A 10,799-nucleotide genomic window follows, 5' to 3' on the forward strand; every position below is an offset into this window, starting at 1 on the left:
TGTTCTTTTCTCCATGATACATCTCAGGTTTAATCCTATCAATTAATGTATCTTACTGGATCCCCTTTAGAGAGGAACTAGATGCGGATGAGTATGAAGAGACCAAAAAAGAAACTCTAGAACAACTGAGGGAGTTCAATGACTCTCTGAAGAAGATTATGTCTGGAGATATGACTTTGGTGGATGAGCTCAGCGGGATGCAACTGGTAAGGATGATGTGTGACTAGAAATAGTTCACGTTCTACCTGGACTCAGTGAAGAGAATAGTTACAAGTGGTTCGTTATAATTTTTAGGCAGGCATGTGTTGGAAGCTAGATAGATTATCTATCTAATGTTTTTATTATTTAATATATGTGTACATATAAAGACCTGGTTAGGTCTCTTCATTTTAAAAGGAAAAGAAATGTTGAGGCATTATAACCATAACATTGTAGAAGAAACTGTGGGAAATTGCAGGGACTAGATATATCGGATCCTTAATATTAGAAATAGTACAAATTAATATAAAAGGTGTGAGGGATGATCCAGGGCAATATATATATCATGAGAAATAAAAGTTCATGCCTGTTCGTTAGAAAGCATAAAGATAGCATTTCCTGTGTCCTTACTGCTGGTTTGCATTTGAGAGTCATACCAGTCCAGAGGAAAAGGCTGTAGGAGTGACTGTGTAACTTGTAAGTTCTGTAGTGAATTGGTCTTATTTTATGCTGAGTTCCAAACTTTTGACCTATTTTCTCTTTTCAAATGTTTAATTTAGAGCATGATTTGTTCCAAGTTTTAGGGTTTTGTTTCCAGAGAGATCTTGGATTTGTCCAAACATGATTAAATCTCACCACAGTTATAATAGCTTTGGTACTCCATACAGGGTTTTGAATAACAGTAGGAGGTTTGCCTCATCATTACTTACATTCTGTTTCCCTTTAGAAGAGCTGTAGTCATCAGTGTGGGCATTAAAACTGCAAAAGATAGCATAGCACATCCACTTGTGATTTGCTAATACCAGGAAGACATTGGAAATTATTAGAAATTAAGACCTGGACTGTAATGAAAAGTTTCACAGCTCTTTTGCAGTGTAGTTGCACTAGTTAGTGGATTTTTCAAGCTATGCATAAAATTAATTTTTTTTTTCCATCTCACTTCCATGGTTATACACAAAAAGAAAAGCTCTGTAGCAGATAATGCAGAGGACTCTAATGATGGTTTCCAGCCTTCAATAATCTTTGTCATTCATCTATAACTTGAGACGCCATTAGTTCTGGACATTCTTGCTCTTTCCTTGTAGGCAATACAAGCAGCCATCAGCCAAGCATTCAAAACTCCGGAAGTAATTAGAATGTTTGCAAAGAAACAACCAAGGCAATTGAGGACAAGGCTGGCAGAGGTAAAGGTTTCTGTTTTACTGTAAAAACTGTTCATTTGAGCTAGACTGATGTAAATATGTAATGATCGCAAGGAGAGCACCAAGTGTTTTAGAAAACTTGGTGCAGCGTCATAAGGAGATAGAGAAGTTCTGTTTCAGAATTTGGTGTTAAATGTTTATTGAGGTAATGGGAACAACGATGTGTATTTCTGGAATTATATTCTGTCTTACTGCTTCAAAACAAAAATGGGATTAACAGATAATGAACTAACTGCAAATACAAAATCTGAAGAGTATGAATATGTACTTGTGCCGGGGCTGGAGAGTGCACTTGATGTTTCGGAGGTCTAGCCTGAACTTGAGATCCAGATAAAGTTAAATGAAGTCTGATTCCTCCATGTATCAGTGGTATGTGAATACATAGTTTTGAATGAAGAGCAGTCTTTGATTAAAAGGTTTCAAGTTTGGAGAAAACAAGAATGCTAAGGTTAGGTGCAAAAAATATTTGCCGAACGTTCAGAAAAACTTCACAGCTATCTTTTAAATTATAGGTAGCTTCGTCCCTTATTTCTGTGGGTACCTTGCTAACTGATGGATGATATTTTTAGGCTGTTGCATTTCTCATGCTGTTGTGTTGAGTGAAACTAACAGGAAGCTTATAAATCCTGACTTATTTTCCCCCTTGGTATACAGATGGATCGAGACTTAATGATTGGGAAGTTGGAACGAAACCTGTACACACAGCAGAAAGTGGAAATCCTGACTGCCCTCAGAAAGCTTGATGAGAAGGTAAGGTGTTGATGTGATAGGTAGGTGTGTAGAGATTTCAGTCTGTTGAAGAGGAATTTGAAATCATTCAAGAAATTACAACTTCTGTTTATCAGCAAATGATAAAATGCATCTTGCTTTTGTAGTACATAAATGTCCTTCCATTTTCATGCTCAGCTTTCTGAAGCACTCACTACTGAACACATATCAAATAGTATTGTACGTTTATATAAGGTTATTTCTACTTTAAAATGCTCTCTGCGGTGGGTCATGTGAATGAATCACATATAAACTGATATGAGTATGGTATTTATAAAAGCTACAAAATAATTCTTTTACTGGCTAACTACCACTGCTGTACCTGGCAGGAACTATCCAGGGCTTTTGACATACGCTGAGCTTTACTTAGGTTTGTATTAGTGATAATACACCTCTTGGTGTAAGATAAATAAATTGGAGAGGTGAGTGATAAACCAATTGTTTCCTCAATGAGTCCATCAGTGGCAGAAGAGTCCCTGGGTTTTACCACTAGAGGGAGGAAGCGAAGTTGTTATTTTTGTGGCTGGTATGTGAAGAAAATGGGTTCCTGTGGATCTCTGTACTTAGATGTCCTTAGGAAATGAAGGATTATAATGGAAAGGATCAAATGCAGTACTTAAAGGAGTTTTATTCCAAGTAGATGACGTGAGCAAATGCTTTCCTTCAAAATATTTTTATTGCTTGACTGTCAGAGAAAAAAGTATTTTGGAAATAGGTTAAAAGGCTAGTTAAGATTGTGAACTGCATGCATGAAGATACCCTGGCATGAGTTCCTTGCATCACTTCAGACAAGCCACTTTACCACATTTTGATGTAATCTCTTTATCTTTTAAAATGATCAGTAACCTACTTCACTGAGGACTGCTAGGGTAGTAGTTTTACATCTGTACTGAATGTGAAAAATTGTAAATGTTACCTGTTTGTCTGCACAATACTGCAGAATGTTGAGTAGTTAGATGCTTGCTTATGAAGCACAGAAAAGGCAGGTAATTTAATACTTTTTCCTTCATTCCAACATAATTCTGAATGCCTGTACCTAATTTTTATATTTTTAATAAATAAACTGACACAAACACTGTGGACAGTGTGACACACTTAGGCTTTGATTTAATAAGGATATATATCTGAGGCTACTTAAATGAGCAAGTTTTAACTTGGAATATCTGAACCTCCCAAATGTAGGTTACTAGTTCATTATTGTAAATACTTTATGGGCATCTGTCACAAGGCATCAGAGCACATAGTAAAAGCAAAACATACATGTGCAAAGAGAACCGTTTCTAGGTCACTGACTCTTAACGTGGTCAGAAGCTGGTAGTGACTGCATATTTTTGCTTTCCTCAGCTGATGATAGGAAGTGAGCTTTGATCCTCATTGCTGTATTGACCACATGACAAAAAAAGTAATTGACATCCTTTGCATAATTTTGGTACAGAGGTACAGTGTGACCGTTTAATCAAAAATTGTCACTGGAGATCAGCTTGAAACTTAGTGCTGCATGTAGAAGCATGTCTGACGTTGCATTTGCTGTCCTTCCTGGGCTGACAGGAACCATTGAGGAAAAAAACCTCAGTGGTAGGGGAGTAGCTTGCATTTTTACTTTGGCTTTTAAAATGTTAGGTAACAGTGCTGCTTAAAAACTTCAAATTGATGTAACCTGTCATAGTTCATGTATATGCCCATGTAGACAGTGGGGATTACAGTGGTGGGAATATGCACACAAAGTTAAGGTACTGAGTTCATAGTTGGTGGCCTTTTTTTTTTTTTAGCTCACTGCAGATGATGAGACATTCTTGTCAACAAATGCTGGTACAGCTCTGAGCCAGTTTGAGAGAGTCTCAACTGACCTTGGTAAGTTTTCCTTCTCGTACCTTCCAATTTCTTTGCCTCATTGAACAATGACTAATAGGAATACTTGTGATTCCCCTATGAAAGAGAAAATTCAAACAAAAGATTTATGCCATTAAACTTGGTGTACATTTTTCTGTTTTATTAACAATGAAACTCTGATACACTATCTACAAGAAAAAAGTAAGGCAGCAGATCCAGTGCCAAATGTCCATAAAATGCCAAGTGTTGCCCTTAATGCTGAAGGCTTGAATGGTCTGCCTCAAGCAGAGATGCTGCTCTTAGTTAAATACAGATCTTTTTTGCATTAATGACTCTCTTAAGGAGAGCCTTCTCCTTTGCTTGATGCAGAGAATTCAGCAATTATTGGCATGTTGTCAAAATGGAGCTTCAAAGCACTGTTCTTGCCGTAATGGTGTCATAACTAATCATATTTACAAGACCAAAAGCTTAGGTATAATATGCATTAAATAAACACAACAATTCATTCTAGCATTACAGTTAGAACTGTGATGAAAGAACTATGAATGGCAGGAATGTGCCAGACTAGGTCAGAGTACAAATAAACTGTCTCTGTGACCTACCTTTCAGTACCGCTCTTCCTGAGAGTGTAAGAACCCTTTTTGTTCAGAAGGGTACTTCATTAGAAGCTCTGCGTGTGTGTGGTGGGTTGACCTTGGCTGGACACCAAGTGCCCACCAAGCCGCTCTCTCTCAGTCCCCCTCCTCAGCAGGACAGGAGAAGAAAATAGAACTAAAAACTCATGGGTCAAAATAAAGGCAGTTCAATAAAGAAAAGCAAAGACTGTGCACAGAAGCAAAGGAAAACAAAAAGATGTATTCTCTGCTTCCCATCAGCAGGCGATGTCCAGCCCACTGTCTGGGAAGTAGGGCCTCAGCAGATGTAGCGGTTCCTTTGGAAGACAAATGCCTTAATAACTAATTCCTCACCTGCTCCTTTCTCCTGGCTTTTATTGCTGAGCATGGTGTCATGGTATGGGCTGTCCCTCTGGTCAGTTTGGGTCAGCTGGTTGAGTCACAGCAGGTCCTGGCTATGTCCCTTTCCAGCGTCTTGCCCACCCCAAGCCTACGGGCCTTTGGGGACAAGACAGCCTCCATGCTGTGCCAGCACTGCTCAGCAGTAGCCAGAACAGGGGTGTGTCACCAGCGCTCTTCTAGCTACTGATGCGAAGCACAGCACTAGGAGAGCTGCTGTAGGGAAAGTTAACTGCATGCCAGCCAGGCCCAGTGCAACATGGCTGGTTTCAGACCTGTCAAGCCAGTATGTCTCCTTTTTTTTTTTTTTTTTTTAATTAGCTCAAGCGTTCTGCTTTTCACATGGTAGGTTTGATTTTTATTTTTTTTTCCATCTCAAATATTTTGCTGGATTCTGTATACAAGGGCATTTGCAATTTCTACTAATACTGACAATGTTTTTCTCCCCTCATAGGATCAGGAGACAAAGTCTTTGCTCTAGCAAGTTTTGAAGTAGAAAAGGCGAAGCAATGAAGAGGTGCGTGAGGCTTGTGTCTCTCCAGTTATCAGCAGCATTGGACTTCTCATAGTGCATTTGTTTTTGATATGTTGAAAAAAAGAAAAGCAAAAAATACCCCAACAAACAAACCCTAAATCTCTTGGGTTCTTAACCAGAAGATATGAAGTAAACAGCCTTAAGTGCACTTTGGAACCTTGGTGTCTGTACTCCTTAGTAATACGAGTTCTGAGGCTGAACACTAAGTGGTACTCTAAAAACAAAAGCACGGTATGACTGTCTTGGGAAAGGATCGGCTATTTTGAACTTACCTAAATGTGTATTTCTCTAACTATTAAAACATAATCTTTTTGCATGTGGTTGTAGCAAGCAGATCTTTCTCAGGAGCAGTCCTAATGAGTGGAGCGGTTTTTTGGGTGATTCTTCACATTGCTCTCAAGTTGTCTTAATTTTTGTCTGGACTCCCTACTAAGTAGTTTATAGTAGGAATGCATTGAAGCTTTGAAAAATTGACGTAGTTTATTTGAAATGCCATCTTTCTACAAACTGTTTGCAGAAGGACCAAAATGAGTCTGTGTGCTGATCATTGGCCCTTAGCTGCTTGTTTGCTGTGTGTGTGAATGGGCACCATTGTGTCCTAGCCTTGACTGACAAACAATGGAAGCCCTGTAGGGAGGCTTCTGGAGTAATTTAACCTTGCATATTGAAATGGCAGGGAATTGCTAGGAAATGGCAATGAGAAGCCCTGTCTGTGACCTCTTACTTCAGCTCTTGGTGTATATCTACATGCTACCATTATTTCCCAGTATTTCTGAGAGAGCACAAAACAGCTTGCAAGTAGAAACAAGTTTCAAAAGGGGTGAAAAGCTCTCATTACATGATCGGTGCAAGTGTTGCTCGTCTATTTATCAGATGGTGGTCTTGTGGAGAGGGGAGGGTCTGTGCCTCCACTGCGAAGTTAGAATCCTGAATAATTTCAGGGTGTAGGAGGATTTATAATCTCATTTTGTTGAATTTTTAGCTCCTGAGTGTGGAGAAACTACTTGGGACTCTAGATGTGTGTTTAACTTCCTGAGAAACTATTTTTTGTAAAATCAATATTGGGTATCTTCAGTTCTTAAAGTAGTGACTGCTTCACACTGTAATTCAGTAGGTGTTAGCATTTTGTCTGAGCTAATTGGAAGCCTGTATTTCACTGAAACTTTTTTAGCTTGAGAAATGTGCATTTCAGATCTGCTCTACCCTTGGTATATATTCAGGTGTTGATCTAATGATATTGGCACACCCCCCCCCCCCCCCCCCCCAAAAAAAAAGGCATTTCTTAATTGAATTTCATACTTGTTCCCCTTCTTATTTTACTACCAGCTAGAGAAAAGGGGAAAAGTAAACAACTTCTAGATGTAAAAAAAAGGTGAGGGGGCAGCATTAAATAAAACCCCACCTTCATGCAAAAAAAATATAATTTCCATCTATTTCTGTGCAAAAATAGTTCAAACATTAGCAGTTTTGGGTCCTTTGGACTATATGTTTTAATAGGGAGTTAGCACTTCCTTTCTTTGCAGAGCTTCAGAAGTGGAGGAAGCGTTATGAAATCTCATTGGCAGAAGAAGCATTTGGCTGTGAGTGTGTTGATGTGCTATTATTATCTGGCACCCCTCAGAGAAAGTGTGACTTGCCAATCACAGATGCAGTTCGTTCCCCTTCCTGTAAGATGGAGCAGAAATGTATCAACAGAGGGAAGCTACCATTTTGCTGCTTGAACTCCACAAATTATCTAAGTAATAATTTATTTTTCCTTAAATGAGGGCGAAGTACATAGCCAAATGCTGCAGTGGTTTATGCTAACTCTTCAGCAAATGACTCTATAAAGAGGTTAAAGAGAGATCTGTACCTTTATTGCTAAGGGGATAGGTATATCTTCATGGCAAACAGATTTTGTGATGGTTTTAGTCATTTGCTATTTTTTTGACAATGTGCTTATTTAGGTTTTCAGTGTGTTTCTGAACTGATTTGTGAAGTGTGATAACTGCCATCACAGTAAATCTGTTGCTGGAAAGAAAAGGATGGTCATAACACTGGGAAGATCTGAAGAATTCCTAGGAGAAAAGTGATCTTATTTCTATCTTGTTAGTGCTTTGAATTATAAAAATTAAGAAATACATGTACTAAAAGGATGATAGTGAATTATTTTAGAATTAGTAATGATTTATAAACCCTCTTTTAAACCCAAATGTTGGGTAGATTCAGTTCCAGTTTATGGTGGCATGGCTGGTTTTGGCAACTGGAGTTGGACCTGCGTTTGTCAGCAGTGAAGGTGACCCACTGTTTTGAGGAATCCTGTGTTTAATTGGAGTGGAACGTGTGTGTTTTACCTATCTCGTATACAAATATCTAGCTGGACTTGAGTTTCTGTAAGAACTGCCATTAAATTTAGTGAGTGGAGTGGAAATAATCTTAAATTTGGGTAGCCTGTTGCAATGTTAATCTCAGTGTCACACAGTGGTCACTTAGAGACAAAGTGGGTAGCACAGACTACAAACAGACAATTAACATGATTGGTTGTAATTTATATTGCACTTATAAGGCATAAATACCCTATAAATAGTTTGTTTAATTGTAAACTAGGACTGGAGTAAATGAGAAAATGTGGGGTTTAGAATTTATTTTGCTTGAATAGGTATCCTTTTGAAATACAGTATTTCAGAAATTAAAGGGTACACAGTATAGAAAACATAATTTATGTCTTTCACTGATGGAAGTTTTTTCCTTTTTTTTTCTTTAAGAAGCTCTTATTTAGATGGAGTCTTTTGTCCATTATATCAGAACTATTTTCCTGTCTGGGGCAGTATTATGTTCTCAGCTTTATAGCTGAGAGCAGCTTATTAAAAGGTGTTATTAGACAGTCTAAAATTATTGAAAACAAAACAGTCCATGGGGACTGTAGCTGCTGCCTTTTCCTTTCTGCTCATTACTGGTGCTAAGTAACTCTTCTCCCTCCACACCCCTCAACCTGCTTGCGGCATTAATATGTAAATTAAATCTCTTAGCGCTCCCACAGATCACAGTAAGTTTACAGTGCAATGATATGTAAATGTTTTTCTTTGGAGTTTGAGAGGTTCCAGGAAAAACTTTTTTTTTTAATTGATTAGCAAAAATTTCTGGATTTTTTTCAAAGTTTCTGTACTGCAGGCAGTTGTAAAATTCTTATTAAACTGATCCTTGACTGAATATCTTTTTAATGTTGTGCTCCTTCTGCTTTTGAAAAGATCTCTCGTGATTTAGATACACAAAGGTGAGCTTGAGATCAATCACCAGTATTGTTGCAAGATTCGTATGGCAGGTCAGACTTCCCTTTGCAGAAGTTGTGAAGGGTCAGAAAGCATAGCTCTAACCAGAGGCTAGGTATGTCCTGCAAAATGCCCTGACTACAAAGGTTATTTAACAAGGAAACTGTTGCCAATGTGAAACATTCATATGTTGACCCTAGCAAGTAGTTACTTAATGCTTGAAGTGGTTAGATTAATTTCACAGACATAATTGGTGTGCTGTGCTAAATGTTTTGCCAAATAATCCTGGGACGTACCACCATAGGTATCTCAAATGTTTCTGCAGGGGCTGGAAAAAAGTCCATAATCTATTTATTATAATAATAATTTCCTCCAATAAAAAATGGTAACAAAAGAACAACTCCTAAATGAAAGTATGGTTTTGTCATTTAACATACAAGTTTGTGATGTTCAAGTTCCATTCTCAGTTCAGCATTAGACCCAGGCAGGTCAGTTATTCTCTATACATCTTTCGTTCCTGGAGTGAAATACAGATTATGATACTTGAATATCGAGTGCTGTGAAGTTGTTATTGATCATACCTGGCTTTGAAGATTAAAAGTGCTTTGTTTTTTGTTTATCGTTTTACAATCCTCATTTCAGAAGTAAAGTACAGTAGCTTTAAGCACATCGTCAAAGTTGCCCAGAGTTCTTTGTGGCCATATATAACCTCCCTTTTTTTAATCTTCTTTGTCTATAGGATGAATCTAGTGATTGTAGTGATCTAAAAGAAAAAAAACGTTAGAAAGAAAACTGAAGCTTCAAACACTCTGTCTCTCTTTCTTCTGTCTTTGTCTCCTTGTATTATTTCTCTCCTTTGATCTTGAATGGAAAAGTAGCAAGTTACCTTTGTCTTAAAGGAAAAATACAAGATTTCTTAAGAGATCCCTTAGTTTGTCATGTTACCTTGCCTGTTAAAATCAAATTCATTTTGATAGAGAGTTCTGTATTAATGATAACCCTACTGACCAGGCATTTAAGGCTGTATCTTTAGTGGCTGAAGTGGTAGGCAAATTAAATATAACTATTTGGTTTTGCTTCCAGTATGGCTGTTCCCTTCTTATATAAGGGCAGATAGAATTTTTACATAGTAAAGAAATAAAAGGCAGCAGGCATGTTTTAGTTTCCCCACTTCCATAATTTTAAAATTATCTTCACTGAGTTCTGGGGAAGACACTTCTATTAGGAAAGTAAACTTATTTCAATTCTGTCTGCTTAGCTACCCACGAGAGGGTAATAGGAGTACTCATATTGGAGTTCTTCTTTAGGAGTCATGGCAAATGTGACACCTTGTCTTGCTATGGGGTTGTAGGGGGTTTTAACTATACCTTAATACAGGGGTTTACACCTGTGAGACAGGAGGATAATTACTGGAGTTCGTGGCCCAAGATTTCTCTCCCATAACTTTTAAACATCAAAAATTACCACCTCTAGTCAAATGGGAGCTGCTGATGTTCAGAGCATCTGAAAAGGTGGCCTAAAGTATCTGATACTCTGACAGGATAAATAAAAAAGTTTCAGAACAAGTAACCTCTAAAATAAGGTCTTAAAAGAGGAAATACAGACATAAGTTTAGTGGATGTAACTATATGTAAGGCATTGCTGTATTGTGCACTGAAGTATCCACTGTAATTTGACATGCCAATGTGTTAATGATCTATTTAATAGCAGATTTCTTTTTAAAACAAGTTCTAATCATGGACATCTCTTTTTATGTTGCTATTGTAATAATTTGCTGCTTGATAATGTTTAGGATCATGTTATCAACACGTCTTCAAAAATGGGTTGGTAATGATTGCAGATGTACTGAAAAGCGTCAGGCAGAACCACCTGCAGATCCTGTGGACAGAAGCGTTAATGTTTGGGTAAATAGCTTTTCTCGTGATTGTCCAGTTAATGTCCTTCTAAATTGCAGATTGAAATTAGGTTCTGTAATGTTGTAAAAGTGTGCTTTGCAATTTTAAAA

At 37.7% G+C, this 10,799-nt stretch overlaps 1 protein-coding gene across 4 annotated transcripts in view; it reads left to right on the top strand.

Moving 5' to 3' along the window:
• LZIC (leucine zipper and CTNNBIP1 domain containing) overlaps window positions 1-6,917 on the top strand; it is an 8,757-nt gene extending 1,840 nt beyond the window's left edge. For 2 of the 4 annotated variants that reach the window (XM_037380217.1, XM_037380219.1), the window contains exons 3-7: window positions 71-206; window positions 1,284-1,382; window positions 2,055-2,150; window positions 3,938-4,019; window positions 5,466-6,803. In XM_037380217.1, the coding sequence (XP_037236114.1) occupies window positions 71-206; window positions 1,284-1,382; window positions 2,055-2,150; window positions 3,938-4,019; window positions 5,466-5,524 (472 nt within the window). In that variant the 3' untranslated portion in view covers window positions 5,525-6,803. Of the gene's footprint in view, window positions 1-27; window positions 207-1,283; window positions 1,383-2,054; window positions 2,151-3,937; window positions 4,020-5,465 lie in introns of all 4 variants that reach the window. The other 2 variants (XM_037380218.1, XM_037380220.1) reach the window with 2 other exon arrangements.
• The last annotated feature ends 3,882 nt before the right edge of the window (window positions 6,918-10,799 follow it).

Source organism: Falco rusticolus, chromosome 3 (assembly GCF_015220075.1).
Source record: "Falco rusticolus isolate bFalRus1 chromosome 3, bFalRus1.pri, whole genome shotgun sequence".
Taxonomy (NCBI): Eukaryota; Metazoa; Chordata; class Aves; order Falconiformes; family Falconidae; genus Falco; species Falco rusticolus.